General features: G+C 46.8%; 1 protein-coding gene across 1 annotated transcript in view; it reads left to right on the top strand.

Moving 5' to 3' along the window:
• The first annotated feature begins 365 nt into the window (after positions 1-365).
• Positions 366-18,630, top strand: part of CARS2 (cysteinyl-tRNA synthetase 2, mitochondrial) — a 56,274-nt gene continuing 38,009 nt past the window's right edge. The window contains exons 1-3 of the mRNA XM_069970771.1: positions 366-669; positions 15,754-15,804; positions 18,407-18,524. Coding sequence (XP_069826872.1) covers positions 476-669; positions 15,754-15,804; positions 18,407-18,524 — 363 coding nt within the window. The 5' untranslated portion in view covers positions 366-475. The remainder of the gene's footprint in view (positions 670-15,753; positions 15,805-18,406; positions 18,525-18,630) is intronic.

Genomic DNA, 18,630 nt, shown 5'->3' with positions numbered 1-18,630 from the left:
GACCCCTGCCCGGTCCTGGAGAGCTCGTACAGGCAGACACACAGTCTCTGGAGAGGAGGCGGCTGTAGCTACAGTGTGAGCGGGCTGTAGTGCCGCGTCTCCTCCTGTGAGGTCGGCAGGAGGAGCCTACTCCGGTGCAGCCCCGGTATTGTACGCTGCTCTCCGGTGCACAGGCCGGGGTACAGGCAATGTGGTACCGGGCTGTGATAGTCACATGACTTAGACCCTCCACGTCAGGGAACAGCCAGCCCCACGTCTCAGGGTGATATTGCCGTATGAGGAGCTGGATACTTTCCTGCTCTACGGCAGATAAAGGGTTAGCGGTGGGAGGGGCAGAGGAAGAGGTTTGGTTTCATGGGGGGAGGCAGGCCGGCTTCTCTCATGACGGTATGAGGAGTCACTGACAGCGTTCTGGTACCGCACCGTGTGCCTGACAGCGCCAAGCTTCCTGCGACTTGTGGGTGTTTTTGGGACAATGCATTGTATAGTGCGGCACGGCTGCAGACTGCTCCCTGGACTGACTGCGACTACTCGGGTCGGCGGCTTATGCACTTCTGCTGCTGGACACTGGGCGCCCCCTAGTGGATACGACTCGGGACTACAAGTGTACAACAGCCTGACGAAGAGGAAGGAAGAGCTCGTGCTGCACAGGCCGGCTGTGGCGACATGGTCAGAACATCCGCTGTGTGTGTACTGGGCAGAGGGATGGGGCAGCGTGTGGCTGGGGGGTTCATCCACATAGAATAAAGCCTCGCTGTACTGACACGTCTAGAACACAGCGTTTTATCTAGCGAGGCTTAGTAATATACGGTAATGCCATCGGCTGAGCCCGGTCCTGGCAGGTACATCAGTACCAGGACCGATGCAGAGCTGCTAGTGTGTCTGTACCAAACAGGGCAGGGGGGCACCCTAACCCAACCAGCCACCACACTCCTCCCCACCCAGGGCATATAAAACTATGCATGCCTACATGTGCTCAACAATTGCCACCACTGTAGTGTAGTGCAAACGTGTGAGAGTATTGTGCATAAATGTGCAAAATTTCTTTAAATTTTGATGACTAGGCCAATTTTACCTTTTATGCTTGCGCTTCCATTTTCTGTCCTACAGTCCTACATGAGCCCTCATTTAAAAGTAAAAAAAATTGTGTGTTTGGGGGGTGGGGGTGGGGGGTTAAAAAAGAACAACTTTCTTCAAATTGCTCTATTATCATCATTATTACAAATTTTCTGGCTTTGATGTTAACAGAAATCAGCACTTTGGTATTTTTTTCTTCTTACGTTGTTTACCATGCAAGATCATGAATGCTAAAACTTAATAGTTTGAGCAGTTACGCACACAGCAACACCAAAAATGTTTATTTTTTTTAAAATTGATTTATAAAATGGGAAGGTGGTTTAAACTTTTTTCTTAAATTATGGGATGGGATAGTTTATTGATGCAAACTTTTAAAAAAATATATTTGTAGCCCCCATGGGGGATTTCTATAGTAACTCCACTGATCTCTCATAGAGATTAACCCCTTGTCGCAAAATGACGTTCCTGGAACGTCATGTAATGCAGGTAGTTCCCGCAACATGACGTTCCAGGAACGTCATGGCTTCCCTGCCTCCCCCCTCTGTCCCTAGGTGAGATCGGGCAGCAGGAGGAGGCTGTGTGACACAGCATCCCCCTGCTGCCTCTGCCCGGAGGGGAGCCGCGCTCCCCCCCCCCCCCCCCCGGGCAGTTAACCCCATAAACGCCGCGGCCAATGCGACCGCAGCGTCTATGGGGAGATTTGTAAAAATCCGGCAATCGGGCGGCGGGGGGAGGCTGCAGCACGTATGTCCCCCGGCCCCCCTCCCCTCGTCCTCCGATACCGGAGATCACCGCTATTACCGGGGGGAGATGAAAATTGTCCCCTCAGACCCCAGATCAGACCCCCGATCAGACCCCAGATCACCGTACCCGGGCGGCCATCTTGGATCTTTTGTTTGTTCGCAGGGATGGAAATAAAATAATGATCAAAGCCCCATGCTCTCCGCCACCGGAGGTAGCGGAGAGCATGGGGCAGTGATCGGGGACCCCCCCCCCGTGTGGTCCCGGAGCAGGCGATCGGCGGTATATACTATATACCGCTGATCGCCTGTTCCCAGTGCTGCCGGCACTTTTTATCCCCTGTCACCATAAATCATTGGTGACAGGGGATAAAAAGTGTTACAGTGTCACCCCCCACCCCCCCAGTCACCCCCCTTCCCCATAAAAGTTACCTGATCCTGGAGCTCCTTCCTCCTCGACGTCCTGGCTGGTTGTGAAGTGAGCATGCTCTCCACAACCAGCCAGCTCTGAAAATTTAAAGTGAGAGAGACCAATTTGGTCTCTGTCACTGAACTATGATTACTGTGATAGAAAATATCACAGTAATCATAGTAATACAGTGAAACAAATGTGTAAAAGTACAAAAAGTGACAAACACAAAAAAATAAAACGCACACTTTTTTTTTATTATAGTAATAACTGCAGTTTACTCCCAGATTACCCATAACCGCCCCAGGTTGCCTGTAACCACCCTAGGTTGTCCGTAATCACGCCAGATTGCACGTAACCGCCCCAGATTGCACGTAACCGCCCCAGATTGCACGCAACCACCGCACGTTGCCCGTAACCACCATACGTTGACCGTAACCACCGCACCTTGCCTCTAACCACCGCACGTCGCCTCTGACCACCGCACGTCGCCTCTGACCACCGCACGTCGCCTCTGACCACCGCACGTCGCCTCTGACGACAGCACGTCGCCTCTGACCACCGCACGTCGCCTCTGACCACCGCACGTCGCCTCTGACCACCGCACGTCGCCTCTGACCACCGCACGTCGCCTCTGACCACCGCACGTCGCCTCTGACCACCGCACGCCGCCCCTGACCACCGCACGCCGCCCCTGACCACCGCACGTCGCCCCTGACCACCGCACGTCGCCCCTGACCACCGCACGTCGCCCCTGACCACCGCACGTCGCCCCTGACCACCGCACGTCGCCCCTGACCACCGCACGTCGCCCCTGACGACAGCACGTCGCCTCTGACGACAGCACGTCGCCTCTGACCACCGCACGTCGCCTCTGACCACCGCACGTCGCCTCTGACCACCGCACGTCGCCTCTGACCACCGCACGTCGCCTCTGACCACCGCACGTCGCCTCTGTCCACCGCACGTCGCCCCTGACCACCCCACGTCGCCCCTGACCACCCCACGTCGCCCCTGACCACCCCACGTCGCCCCTGACCACCCCACGTCGCCCCTGACCACCCCACGTCGCCCCTGACCACCCCACGTCGCCCCTGACCACCGCACGTTGCCTCTAACCACCCCAAATTGCCAATGACCCCCTCCAGATTGCCCGTAACCATGCCAGATTGCCGTAACCATCCCAAATTACATATAAGCACTTTAGTTTATCTGTAACCAACCCAGATTGTCCATAACCACCTCACGTTGGCCGTAACCACAGCAGGTTGCCTGTAATCACCTGAAGATTACCCGTAACCACCCCAGGTTGCCCATCACCACCCCAGGTTGCCCGTAAACCACCCTGCATTACCTGTAATCTCATTTTTTTATTGTATTTTAGTTACTGCGCTGTTCTAATAACCATTACTAGCTGTGGTTTTGCTCCAGCAAATTGGCGCTCCCTTCCTTCTGAGCCCTGCTGTCTGCCCATACAGTGGTTTATGCCCACATATGGGGTACTGTTCTACTCAGGAGAACCTGCGTTACAGATTTTGGGGTGAAATTTAGAAATTTTAAACTAAACCAACATATTATCGGAAAAATTCGAGTTTTTCATTTTTAATGGCCAATTTTGAATACTTTCCTCTAATACCTGTGGGGTCAAAATGCTCACCACACCCCAAGATGAATTCTCTGAAGGGTGCACTTTCTAAAATGGGGGGACTTATGTTTTTTTTTTTTACTCCGCTTGCGCTACAGGGACGCTGCAAACGCACCTGGCGCTCAGAAACTTCTTCAGTAAAATCTGCACTGAAAATGCTAATTGGCGCTCCCTTCCTTCTGAGCCCTGCTGTGTGCCCATAGAGTGGATTATGCCCACATATGGGGTACCGTTCTACTCAGGAGAACCTGCTTTACAGATTTTGGGGTGAATTTTCTCCCCTGTTCCTCGTGAAATTGAGAAATTTCAAACTAAAGGAACATATTATTGGAAAAATTCGAGTTTTGCATTTTTACTGTCTTCTTTTGAATACTTTCCTCTAATACCTGTGGGGTCAAAATGCTCACCACACCCCAAGATGAATTCTCTGAGGGGTGCACTTTCCAAAATGGGGTGACTTATGGTGAGATTTTACTCCGCTGGCACTACAGGGGCTCTGCAAATGCACCTGGCGCTCAGAAACTTCTTCAGCAAAATCGGCACTGAAAATGCTAATTGGCGCTCCCTTCCTTCTGAGCCCTCCTGTGTGCCCATACAATGGTTTACGCCCACATATGGGGTACCGTTCTACTCGGGAGAACCTGCGTTACAGATTGTGGGGTGAATGTTCTCTCCTGTTCCTTGTGAAATTTAGAAATTTCTAACTAAGCAAACATATTATTGGAAAAACTCGAGTTTTTCATTTTTACTCTCTACTTTTGAATACTTTCCTCTAATACCTGTGAGGTCAAAATGCTCACCACACCCCAAAATGAATTCTTTGAGGGGTGTACTTTCCAAAATGGAGTGACTTATGGTGAGATTTTACTCCGCTGGCACTACAGGGGCTCTGCAAACGCACCTGGTGCTCAGAAACTTCTTCAGCAAAATCTGCACTGAAAATGCTAATTGGCGCTCCTTCCCTTCTGAGCCCGGCTGTGTGCCCATACAGAGGTTTATGCCCACGTATGGGGTACCGTTCTACTCAGGAGAACCTGCGTTACAGATTTTGGGGTACTTTTTTTCTCCTGTTCCTTGTGAAATTGAGAAATTTCAAACTAAACTAACATATTATTGGAAAAATACAGGTTTTTCATATTAACTGTCTAATTCTGAATACTTTCATCTAATACCTGTCGGGTCAAAATGGTCACCACACACCGAGATGTATTCTTTGAGGGGTGTACTTTCGAAAATGGGGTGACTTATGGGGGGGGGTTCTCTCTGCTGACACTACAGGGGCACTGCAAACACACCTGGCGCTCGGAAACTTCTTCAGCAAAATCTGCATTAAAAAAGCTAATTGGCGCTCCTTCCCTTCTGAGCCCCGCTGTGTGCCCATACGGTGGTTTACGCCCACATATGGGGTACTGTTGTACTCATGAGAACCTGCGTTACAAATTTTGGGGTGTTTTTTTTTCTCATGTTCCTTTTGAAAATTAGAAACTTTAATCTAAACGTATATATTATTTTTTATTTTTTTATGGCCTAATGGTGAACACTTTCCTACAGCCCCTGTAGGGTTAAAATGCTCATTATACCCCTAGATTAATTCTTTAAGGTGTCTAGTTTCCAAAATGGGGTCACTTATGGGGGTTTCCAGTATACAAGCCTCCTAAATCCATTTAAAAAAAGAACTGGTCCCTAAAAAAAATCCATTTTGGAAATTTCATGAAAATTTGATATATTGCTAATAAATTTCTAAGCCCCGTAACACCTTAAAAAAGTAAAATATGTTTACCAAATTATGCCAGAATAAAGAAGACATATTGATAATGTGATTTAGTAACTAATTTATGTGCTATGACTTCCTTTTTTAAGAAGCAGAGAATTTCAAAGTTCATAAAATGCTAATTTTTCAAATTTTTCATGATATTTTGATGTTTTTCACCAAAAAAACACAAAGTAGTGACCAAATTTTGCCACTAACATAAAGTGCCATATGTGATGAAAAAACAGTCTCAGAATCGCTAGCATACGTTAAAGCATCACTGAGCTATAAGCGCATAAAGTGAGACAGGTCACATTTTAAAAAATTAGCTTGGTCATTAAGGCCAAAACAGGCTTTAGAGGCAAGGGGTTAATGCAGTACATATGTACCATACTGATCAATGAGATCAGCGGTCGATTACTATGGGGTGGAGCCCATTGTAATCGAGCACCAAGCTGGAATCGACATGATTGCAGCACTGAAGCCTGGGCAGAAGCAGTGATCACATTGTGTAGGGAGCAATCCCACCACTAGACCACCATAAATGGGGATTAAAGGGAATGTACCATCAGGCCCCGGCTGAAGCACTGGAGGCGGGCTGACCCATCCCCAGTGGGAGGAAATCCCCACCCCTCTGATACAGCTCCATTGATTCTAATGGAGCAGTGTCATAGAGGGGCAAAGGTTTCCTCTCACTGGAGGTGGGTCAGCCCGCCTCCAGTGCTTCAGCCGGGGCCTGATGGTACATTCCCTTTAAAAGCTTTTAAATGCAGCTGTCAGTTTGGACAGCAGCATTCAAATGGATCATTAACCAAGCACGGCAATTGGGCCAAGCCTGCTAATAGCAGTGTTCCCCGGCTGTTGATAGCAGCCGGGAGCCATGTGGTTCAGAGTAGGGTCAAAGACTGATTCCCCCCCAAACTCCCCTGCCCACCCCAGAATGTACAGGCATGTGCTGGGTCATCAAGGGTTTAACACTGGTTATCTGCACTGGTATTTCACAGCATAACTTAGATATAATAGTATCACACCGTGGCTTACATACAGTGGCGGATTATAATGCCGCCCGGGAGGCCCCCTTCCCCCCGCTACTGCAGGCTCTTGTGACCGCAAGCATTGTTTCGCTTGTGGTCACAAGAGTCTCCGGCTGATGCTCGGCTGCCGGGAGTGTCCCGTCCTCTCCCCGGCAGCGCGCGCATCACACAGCTCCTAGTGCCGCCTGGGGCCCTGACTTCCGGTACTGGGAGCGCACGTACCGGAAGTCAGGGCCCAGGCGGCACTAGGAACTGTGTGATGCACGCGCTGCCGGGGAGAGGACGGGACACCCCCAGCAGCCGCGCATTAGCCGGAGACTGCAGAAGGAGAGAGGATCGACGGGGGAACGCAGGGTAGGTGAGTTGTATTTTGTTATTTTTGTGTTATTTACTGACTGGGGGGGGCATCTATAAAGGGGAGAAGAGGGGGACCATCTATAAGGGAGGGGGGAGAGGGGGACCAACTATAAAGGGGGGAAAGAGGGGGACCAACTATAAAGGGGGGAAAGAGGGGGACCAACTATAAAGGGGGGAAAGAGGGGGACCATCTATAAAGGGGGGAAAGAGGGGGACCATCTATAAAGGGGGGAAAGAGGGGGACCATCTATAAAGGGGGGAAAGAGGGGGACCATCTATAAAGGGGGGAAAGAGGGGGACCATCTATAAAGGGGGGAAAGAGGGGGACCATCTATAAAGGGGGGGAAGAGGGGGACCATCTATAAAGGGGGAAAGAGAGGGACCATCTATAAAGGGGGGAAAGAGGGGGACCATCTATAAAGGGGGAAAGAGGGGGACCATCTATAGAGGGGGAAAGAGGGGGACCATCTATAGAGGGGGAAAGAGGGGGACCGTTTATAAAGGGGGGAAAGAGGGGGACCATTTATAAAGGGGGGGAAAGAGGGGGACCATCTATAAAGGGGGGGAAAGAGGGGCACCATCTATAAAGGGAGAGGGGGACCATCTATAAAGGGGGAAAGAGGGGGACCATCTATAAAGGGAGAGGGGGACCATCTATAAAGGGGGAAAGAGAGGGACCATCTATAAAGGTGGGAAAGAGGGGGACCATCTATAAAGGGGGAAAGAGGGGGACCATCTATAGAGGGGGACCATCTATAAAGGGGGAAAGAGAGGGACCATCTATAAAGGGGGAAAGAGGGGGACCATTTATAAAGGGGGGAAAGAGGGGGACCATCTATAAAGTGGGAGAGAGGGGGACCATCTATAGAGGGGGAAAGAGGGGGACCATCTATAAAGGGGGAAAGAGGGGGACCATTTATAAAGGGGGGAAAGAGGGGGACCATCTATAGAGGGGGAAAGAGGGGGACCATCTATAGAGGGGGAAAGAGGGGGACCATCTATAGAGGGGGAAAGAGGGGGACCATCTATAGAGGGGGAAAGAGGGGGACCATCTATAAAGGGGGAAAGTGGGGGACCATCTATAGAGGGGGAAAGAGGGGGACCATCTATAGAGGGGGAAAGAGGGGGACCATCTATAGAGGGGGAAAGAGGGGGACCATCTATAGAGGGGGAAAGTGGGGGACCATCTATAAGGGAGGAAAGTGGGGGACAATCTATAGAGGGGGAAAGAGGGGAGACCATCTATAAAGGGGGACCATCTCCTATAGGATTAGCACCCTCCTCTCCTGACATCCTCTGTGCTGCTGGGACCTCCCCTATAGATCAGCACCCTCCTCTCCTCACATCCTCTGTGCTGCTGGGCGCTGCGGCCTCCCCTATAAGACCAGCACCCTCCTCTCCTGACATCCTCTGTGCTGCTCGGACCTCTCCTATAGATCAGCACCCTCTTCTCCTGACATCCTTTGTGCTGCTCGGACCTCTCCTATAAGATCAGCACCCTCCTCTCCTGACATCCTCTGTGCTGCTGTGATCTCTCCTATAAGATCAGCACCCTCCTCTTCTGACATCCTCTGTGCTGCTGTGACCTTGGGGGGGGGGGGGGGGGGGCAACATCAGGGACCCGGTGAGGTGGCAATATGTTTATTGGGGGCAGTGGAGGTGGGGTGGGCAATGCTTACTGGGGGTAGCAGCAAGGGACCAAACATTATTTTTATTGGGGCCAGCAGGGAGGGGAGACAGGCAGTGTTTATTGGGGACAGTGTGTGTGTGTGTGTGTGTGGGTGGGGGCGCAGTTGCAGTGTTTATTGGGGACAGTGGGGGGGGGGGGGGCGCAGTAGGGGATTATAATATGGGCAAATTGACTTGGGGGGGGGGGGGGGCGGGTTGGGTGGACAGCCCGGGGCCTAGGGTACATTTAATCCGCCACTGCTTATATACACTACTATTAAAGTGCTAAGTGCTTCAAATGTTTACTGCCTATGGTGAGGACCAACTCTCACACACACACTGACACAAATATATAAATACCACTGACATGCACACACATGTATGTACTCACACACAGGCACCATTAACATTGATACACACACACACCACTGACACACAAATACACTGAAATGTGATTACACTAGTGCAGACCTATATACCATGAATAGACTACAGTGAGAAATCATCTCCCAAGTGTTAGGGCCCATTCATACTGTGTTGAGGAATTAATAAGAAAACAATTCTGCTTGAAATTCTGTGTCTATTCAGCTCAGGCAGAATTGGATCAGAATTCGAGTAGAATTTAAGCCCCATTGACTTCTATAGTATTTGTCTAGCAGAATCCACCTAAAGAATTGACATGTCAATTCTTTGGCGGAAAGAGGATCCACAATGGAAATTCTGCTGTGTGAAGAGCAGAGTGGAAATCTTATTGAAATAAACGGAAAATTGCTCTGCACCAATTTTTCGGGTGGAATTTTAGGGGCGGATTCAGAGAGGAAATGCCTTTTGCTTAGTGTGAACTGTCCCTAATAGGAACTATTAAACCAGAAACAATATCATCTGCTGCAGAACATGTTTATAATCACATAGGTCAGTCACTAGATTTTTGGAATGAGAGACAGTATAAGCTGGAAAGCATTTTCTTTTAGTGGTGGGTTCTCTTATAGCCCAGTATTAAAGGAGAAGTCCCCTGAAATTGAAAAAGGGCAGACAGGCAGAGGGTTGAATATAAACATCACAGATATATGACCTGAGGCCATTACTACAGAAGAGAACCCTAACGGTACATTGCAAGCATGAGTGTTGGCAATTTATAATGGCTGACTGGTCATGTGATCTTCTTGACTCTTTAAAGGTTTTCTGCACACATGTATATCCCGTGCTATGTATAATATACTCTGCACGCAGCCGCAGACCCCACTTCCACCACCCCCGCTCTGTGCTGCTATGTTCACCCTGCTAGAGCAAGTACTCATGCTACATACAAATACAGGCTAGTTACAGGTCTATTCAGCTCCTGATGAAGCTTCAGCTTAACACATGGGGTGTTGTATCCCATTGCTATCGCAGGCACTAGAAATGAGCAAACCTCGAGCATGCACTTCGAGTCCATCCGAACCCGATCGTTCGGCATTTGATTAGCGGTGGCTGCTGAAGTTGGATAAAGCCCTAAGGGTCCATTTACACAGAAAGATTATCTGCCAAAGATTTGAAGCCAAAGGCAGGAACAGACTATAAACAGAGATCAGGTCATAAAGGAAAGCCTGAGATTTATCCTCTTTTCAAATCCATTTCTGGCTTTGGCTTCAAATCTTTGGCAGATTATCTGTCAGATAATCCTTCTGTGTAAATGGACCCTAAGGCTATGTGGAAAACATGGATATAGTCATTGGCTGTATCCATGTTTTCAAGACAACCTTAGAGCTTTATCCAACTTCAGCAGCCACCACTTATCAAATGCCGAATGCTCTGGTTTGGATGGACTCGAGCATGCTCAAGGTTCGCTCATCTCTACCAGGCACCTACAGCTCTCAGTCCTCCCCCTCTTCCTCTCTGTTATCAGGCTGATCTCGACATGGTAATATTGAGGACCTGCAGGTCATGTGATCCAGGTCCTTTAACACTCTCCTCTGTGTGCAGGATGCTGGCAAGTCTTTCTCCACTGTTCAGATCAGTTTGATGTTCAACCCATTCACCCTGCACTACAGCACCCTGAACATGATAGCAGCGGGCACCTCTCCTTATTCAGGCCCCTGTGCATCCGAACCGGCTGAACATGCGATATGTCCACTACTGTGTCAGGGCATGGTGGGAGTTGTAGTTTTGCAGCAGCTGGAGAGCTACAGGTTGGTGAACTGGTATAATATAACTTTACAATACTACCTTAGGTTTCAATAGCTGCTTGCTATAAGTGAACTGAGGTCCAAAACCTGCCATGATGGTATCCAACAGAGGTATTCCCACAATAAAGATCACATCCTAACACAAGGGATATTCCCACAATAAAGATCACATCTTAAAGGGAACCTGTCACCCCGCGTGCCGGGGTGACAGGCTCCCGACCCCCCGTAAGAGCCCCATATACTTACCTAATCCCGCCAGGTCCCGCTTCTGGAGGTGGTCGGGTGACTGAGATCTCAGCCGCTGCAGCCCGGCGCGCGCGCTGAGAGATGAGTCCAACACCCATAGAGAATGACAGGAGAGTCCAGCGCTCCGTCATTCTCTATGAGCGTTGGACTCATCTCTCAGCGTGCGCGCTGGGCTGCAGCGGCTGAGATCTCCGTCACCCGACCACCTCCAGAAGCGGGACCCGGCGGGATTAGGTAAGTATATGGGGCTCTAACGGGGGGTCGGGAGCCTGTCACCCCGGCACGGGGGGTGACAGGTTCCCTTTAAATGGCAGATATAAAATTAAAGAGGGTATCCCTAGCCATAGAATTTGGGGTAACTAGGTGATTGACTCCCACCAATCATGAGAACAGAGGTATTTTTTCCTCTCAGAGCATGGTACGGCAGCGTGTACACCTTTAACCCCTGGACGTAAACGTACGTCCTGGGTCTCTAGGGAGCTATGAAGTGCTCTCCGGAGCAAAGCGCTTAATAGCAGGTGTGCCCTCACCGTTAATGACAGACTGCGTTTAAGTGTAAGTGATAGGGGCCTCTCCTGTCACTTACCGATTGGGACCGCCGCGGTGGGTCCCGATCACTGTATCGGACCACCGGAGGTCTCTTACCTCCTTCTGTGTGGTTCGATTGGCGCTCTGCTGATTGAGTCTGCCGCAGGCAGGTTCAATCAGCAGAACGCCTATTACACTGATTAATGCTATGCCTATGGCATAGCAATGATCAGTGTATGTAAAAGTCCCTCAAGGGGACTTAAAAAAGTGTAAAAAAATAAAGTAAAAATGTTTTTTACAATACCCCAAAGGCCCACCAATAAAAGTTAAAATCCCCCCCTTCCCCATTTGAAAAATAAAACATATAAAAATAATTAAAAAAAAAATATAACAAAAGTCATTCAGTGCGGCGAACCGCATAAACGAAAGGAGGGAAAAAAGCTCCAGGATTACGTTATAAATAAAAAAAAATTTAATAAAAAGTGATCAAAAAGTCCAATTTACACAAATAGGGTGTTAATAAAAAAAAAAAAAAAAAAAAAAAAAGAGATCATGGCGCAAAAAAATGACACCCCATACAGCCCAAGCGTCACAAAAGGACCATTTTATTATTAATTTAAAAAATAAATGGATTTCAATAAAAAAAAAATCATCAGAAAATCTGTGTAAACCTGCATATGGTTGTGTTCGGACTGACCTATAGAATAATGGTATCATGTTATTTTTACCGTATAGTGCATTGCGTAGATACAGGAACCCCCCAAAAGTTACCATATTGCATTTTTTTTTTCCAATTTCACCAATTTATATTTTTATAAATAATATTTTGGGGGTTCCATCATACATGTAATGATAGAATGAAAGACGCCATTACAAAGGACACTTATTCCCGGAAAAAACAAGCCCTCACATGGCCCTGTAGATAAAAATGCCAAAGAGCTAGAGCTCTTAGAAGGGGAGGAGGAAAAAACAAAAACGCAAAAATGGAAAAAAGGCGCGGTCCACTGGGTCATTTTGGGCTTGGTCTTGAAAGGGTTAAGCTTTGAGGATTGTTATATTACACTGCAGTTTGCACATTTGTAAACCTGAGGCATTTACAGCACAAGCAATGCCAATGTGAGTTAAAGAAATCTTATCCTATCCTCCAGTAATCTATACAGAACTGACTTGTACATTTTAAATTTACAGCATCTGTGAGTAAGTCAAAATCCACAATAAATTTACAAAGTCTAAAGCACAAGCTGCAACTGCGGATTTCTATATACATATTTTTTACTTTGCATAATGTGCTTGATTTGATGTGAACACTCTATGGCTCACAGAGTGGCACTATAATAGTGAAGATCTGTCGTGTGTGTGTGTGTGTGTATATATATATATATATATATATATATATATATATATATATATATATTATACACACACACACTGCCGTTCAAAAGTTTGGGGTCACCCAAACAATTTTGTGTTTTCCATGAAAAGTCACACTTCTTCACCACCATACGTTGTGAAATGAATAGAAAATAGAGTCAAAACATTGACAAGGTTAGGAATAATGATTTGTATTTGAAATAACATTGTTTTTACATCAAACTTTGCTTTCGTCAAAGAATTCACCTTTTGCAGCAATTACAGCATTGCACACCTTTGGCATTCTTTGGCCACTCCATTACCGATAGAATACCAGCTGCCTGCTTCTGCTGTAAATAGTTCTTGCACAATTTGGAGGTGTGTTTAGGGTCATTGTTCTGTTGTAGGATGAAATTGGCTCCAATCAAGCGCTGTCCACTGGGTATGGCATGACGTTGCAAAATTGAGTGATAGCCTTCTTATTCAGAATCCCTTTTACTCTGTACAAATCTCCCACCTTACCAGCACCAAAGCAACCCCAGACCATCACATTACCTCCACCATGCTTAACAGATGGCGTCAGGCATTCTTCCAGCATCTTTTCATTTGTTCTGCGTCTCACAAACGTTCTTCTTTGTGATCCAAACACCTCAAACTTGGATTCATCCGTCCACAACACTTTTTTTTCCAGTTTTCCACTGTCCAATGTCTGTGTTCTTTTGCCCATCTTAATCTTTTATTGGCCAGTCTCAGATATGGCTTTTTTTTTTTCCACTCTGCCCTGAAGCCCAAAATCCTGCAGCCGCCTCTTCACTGTAGATGTTGACACTGGTGTTTTGCGGGTACTATTTAATGAAGATGCCAGTTGGGGACCTGTGAGGCGTCTGTTTCTTAAACTAGAGACTCTAATGTGCTTATCTTCTTGCTTAGTTGTGCAACGCGGCCTCCCACTTCTTTTTCTACTCTGGTTAGAGCCTGTTTGTGCTGTCCTCTGAAGGTAGAAGTACACACAGTTGTAGGAAATCTTCAATTTCTTAGCAATTTCTCACATGGAATAGCCTTCATTTCTAAGAACAAGAATAGACTGTGAGTTTCAGATGAAAGTTCTCTTTTTCTGGCCATTTTGAGCGTTTAATTGACCCCACAAATGTGATGCTCCAGAAACACAATCTGCTCAAAGGAAGGTCAGTTTTGTAGCTTCTGTAACGAGCTAGACTGTTTTCAGATGTGTGAACATGATTGCACAAGGGTTTTCTAATAATCAATTAACCTTCTGAGCCAATGAGCAAACACATTGTACCATTAGAACACTGGAGTGATAGTTGCTGGAAATGGGCCTCTATACACCTATGTAGATATTGCACCAAAAACCAGACATTTGCAGCTAGAATAGTCATTTACCACATTAGAGTGTATTTGTTTAAAGTTAGGACTAGTTTAAAGTTATCTTCATTGAAAAGTACAGTGCTTTTCCTTCAAAAATAAGGACATTCCAATGTAACCCCAAACTTTTGAACGGTAGTGTGTGCGTGTGTGTGTGTGTGTGTGTATATATATATATATATATTATGGTAGGACTTCTATTGGTTGACTAAATGAGACAATCTCTTTAAATACTGTGGCATAACTAAACTTAAAACCATTCTTTCTGATCTAATTGTGCTACAACTCCCTGCTCGGTGCCTTCCATATATCCCCCATACACATGGTCCTCTGTAAAGTGTAGGTTTCACATTACATTACATACTCCATAGACTTCAATAAAGTCCATAGGCTTCCACATATACTGCACCCCCTGCTGGCCACTCCATAGGAATTACACCCTGGCTTGTGATGTCACTTTTTTTTTTTTTTAGAGAAATTGAAGTCTCCCTGATCATCTAAATTAAGGGAAATAGCAGTATATGTGCATTTCCCATAATTAATGTACTTTAGAAATTTGTCTAACTTTTCATAAGTAATAACATATTAAATACTTTTGACTGGAGTTGTCCTTTAAACTGCTGGCAATGTTAAATAGAATGCAATAAAAGCATACCGATGTTACCTCTGAATGATGTCTGTGTCCTGCCAAAATTAACTATGTAACTATTGCCTAAGGCAGCGGTGCAGCCCTTCAGCTGTTGCAAAAATACAATTCCCATCATGCCTAGATAGCCAAAGTGTGCCAGTCATAATGGGAATTGTAGTTTCGCACAATTGAAGGGCCGAACATTGTGCACCCTGACTTCTCTGCAGGGAATCTCTGCCCTCTCACGTCTAAACTGAAAGACAGGACTCAGCTTACAGCGCCCAGCCCTCATATGCATTGCTGTTTTGCGTAGCATGGTGGGTGCAGTGAACTAGATAAACCAATGCCTAACTTGTCAGACTCACCGTGCCTGCACCACTAGAGCTAGAGCAACAGATGTCTCTATGTGCTGTCTGTCAAGGAGTAAAAGGGCACAGTAGACCTGGCTTTGGCTGTCTAGGTATAATGGGAGCAACAGCTGGAAAGCCAATGTTCCCTACCCCTGTAGATCATGGGGCTCTGACCACTCACCAGTTGCTATAAAATCTAGTAGGGAACTCATTTTTTACATCTTACCAATAGACCATAACCTAATGTGATGGCAGAAAAATAATACTTAATGGGCTGTGTGCTTATGTCACTTGTATGCAGCCTTAAATGTAAGCATGTCTGTCTTAATTCACTGTAATGCAGACCTTTAGTAGTAAAGCTATAATGCCATTCCTGCATTTAGCACCCTTCCTACATTTGGTAATATTGTTTTTTCTTTTCAGGTATAGCTGCGGGCCAACAGTTTACGATCATGCACATCTTGGACATGCATGGTAAGTTATGTTTTTTACAACTGTATAAGCAACTAAATAAATCTGCCATTTGTTAGAGTACCGAATACTCTGGACTACACTACGGATCCCTTAAGTTTATTGCTGAAAATGTGCTGCTCACACAGGTGCATAACCCCCTGAAGCTGGGTTCACTTAGGCCATTATAAAGAACACAAACCTGACTCTGTATCTCTTAGATGCATTTGCATGTAGGTTACAAACCCACTTGGCGGGTCTGCAGCGAGTCTCCATGCTGCGTTTTTGCAGCGAGACTCGCTGCAGATCCCGGCCCTATGCTTTTAATGGCAGACAAACACGCAGCAGGGATGTACATCCCTGCTGCGAGTTTGTCTGCAGCCCACCCCATTAACCCCCCCGGCCGCCGGAGCTGATACTTCACCTGATCCCGGCTCCGGCGGTTCCCGATGTCTTCAGCAAGCCGGAGCGGGGACCAGGTGAAGTATATGCTCCAGCCAGCCCCCCGCAGCCCCGGCAGCCCGATCGCCCCCCCGCAGCCCTGGCCGCCCCCCCGCAGCCCCGGCCGCCCGATCGCCCCCCCCCCCCCGCAGCCCCGGCCGCGGGATCAGGTGAAGTATCAGCTCCGGCGGCCGGGGGGTTAATGGGGTGGGCTGCAGACAAACTCGCAGCAGGGATGTACATCCCTGCTGCGTGTTTGTCTACCATTAAAAGCATAGGGCCGGGATCTGCAGCGAGTCTCGCTGCAAAAACGCAGCATGGAGACTCGCTGCAGACCCGCCAAGTGGGTTTGTAACCGTAAGGTAAGAGCCCATATATTTTTGAGTGCAGTAGGTGGTTTTGGATAACTTATTGTATAGAGCAGTGATGGCTAACCTTGACACTCCAGCTGTTGCAAAACTACAATTCCCATCATACCTGGGCAGCCAAAGCCATATCTTTGGTTGTTCAGGCATGATGGGAATTGTAGTTTTGAAACAGCTGTAGTGTCAAGGTTAGCCATCACTGGTATAGAGCTGTAATAAAGCCATGTCGGTGAGTTGAAGGAGACTTCAGGCTGCACAGTGAGCATACCTGCTGGAAAAGTGACTTTCAGCTTAGAGTTTCCTGTTTCCACATATATATAGTTAATAACTTAAAGGGGTACTCTGGCGACTGAAAGTATATTTCCAATACAATGCTTTAATAAATTCATATTACAAAGTAATATAACTTTATTTTAAAAAGTTAGTGGGTTTTTTTTTAATTTACATATATACTTCCATTGACTGGCAGCAATAAGGGGTGACACTGCCTCCTCTGCTGCCATCAACAGTCCCTTGCTTTGCTCGAGCCCTGCTCTATACAGAGCAGGGCCCTGTTCCCCTGTGTACTATATGTAACAATATGTATATGCTGTGTACAGAACACTGTATATCCTTATATACTGTACCCGGGGAAGAGGGGGTGGGGGGGGGGGGGACTTTATGCATGTGAATGAGGTTATAAAATCTGATGCAGTGGCCCAAGACTGTATTCTGCACCAGATTTTACCTGCCAGACTCTACAGTGTTTCTGCCACTTGTAAATTTAGCATAAAAGGCAAATTGATTCTTCCATCTTATACAAATGGCCAGTGAACCAAACAAAAAAGACAGATCAATTAGCCCACCTCTAATAGCTTTCCACACAGACTGAAGCCTGTCCTTTCTACTGCCTCTACTAAACATTGACCTGAAGGAATAAATACTGATGCATTCAATTATTTTATGCTAACAAAATGACCTACACTTATAATTTTATAAAAATTTATTTTTACTTTTACAAAAAAGATTACTTCTATAGATCTGTGTCAAGAAGCTTAAAGCGACTCTGTACCCACAATCTGTCCCCCCCCCACCCAAACCACTTGTACCTTCAGATAGCTGCTTTTAATCCAAGATCTGTCCTGGGGTCCGTTCGGCAGGTGATACAGTTATTGCCCTAAAAAAACAACTTTTAAACTTGCGGCACTGTGTCAAATTACCGTGGCCTAGGGTATCTGTGCCCTAACCTTGCACCACCCCTCCGTCCCTCCTCCCCACTCTCCTCATCATTAGGAATGCCACTGGCAGGATTTTTCCTATTCCTCTGCAGTGCACACTGCACAGGTGCCTTAACCATCCAGCCCATGTGCATGATTCACACAGCTGATGAATAGGAGAATACCTTCCTGGGGCATTCCTATTGATGAAGAGGGCGGGGAGGAGGGATGGAGAGGTTGTGCCAGCTTAGTGCACAGACAATCTAGGCCACGCCAGTTTGGCACAGGGCTGGAAGTTTCAAAGTTGTTTTTTAGGACAATAACTGCATCACCTGCTGAACGGACCCCAGGACAGATCTTGGATTAAAAGCAGCTATCTGAAGGTACAAGCAGTTTGGGGTGGGCAGATTGTGGGTACAGAGTCACTTTAAATAAACATGGGGGCAGTGTGTGGAGTGAAGGGACTTGGTGCGTTTCAGTTATGAAATGAATTGCTGTTCCCTTAAGCTTACATTCATTACAAAAAAGCTTGAAATTGTGTCTTTTATTTGCTGCTTTTTCTATTAAATAACTTTAGTGTCTCGAAGTGAAGAAGACTATCAACTGTTTTACTTTTTTTTCTAGTTCCTATGTTCGATTTGACATAATTCGTAGAATTATGACTCAGTATTTTGGAATTGATGTTGTCATGGTGATGGTCATAACCGATATTGATGACAAGATAATCAAGAGAGCCAATGAGGTAAACATGGGACTAACTCCATTTTTATTTGATATTTTGAATTGCTCCCTTATGGCTAAAGTTAATTTTTTTAAAGAATAAAATCACCTGCCTGTATAACGGGTCA

This window comes from Dendropsophus ebraccatus, chromosome 5 (assembly GCF_027789765.1).
Source record: "Dendropsophus ebraccatus isolate aDenEbr1 chromosome 5, aDenEbr1.pat, whole genome shotgun sequence".
NCBI lineage: Eukaryota > Metazoa > Chordata > Amphibia > Anura > Hylidae > Dendropsophus > Dendropsophus ebraccatus.
This window is presented reverse-complemented; position numbering and strand designations above follow the sequence as displayed.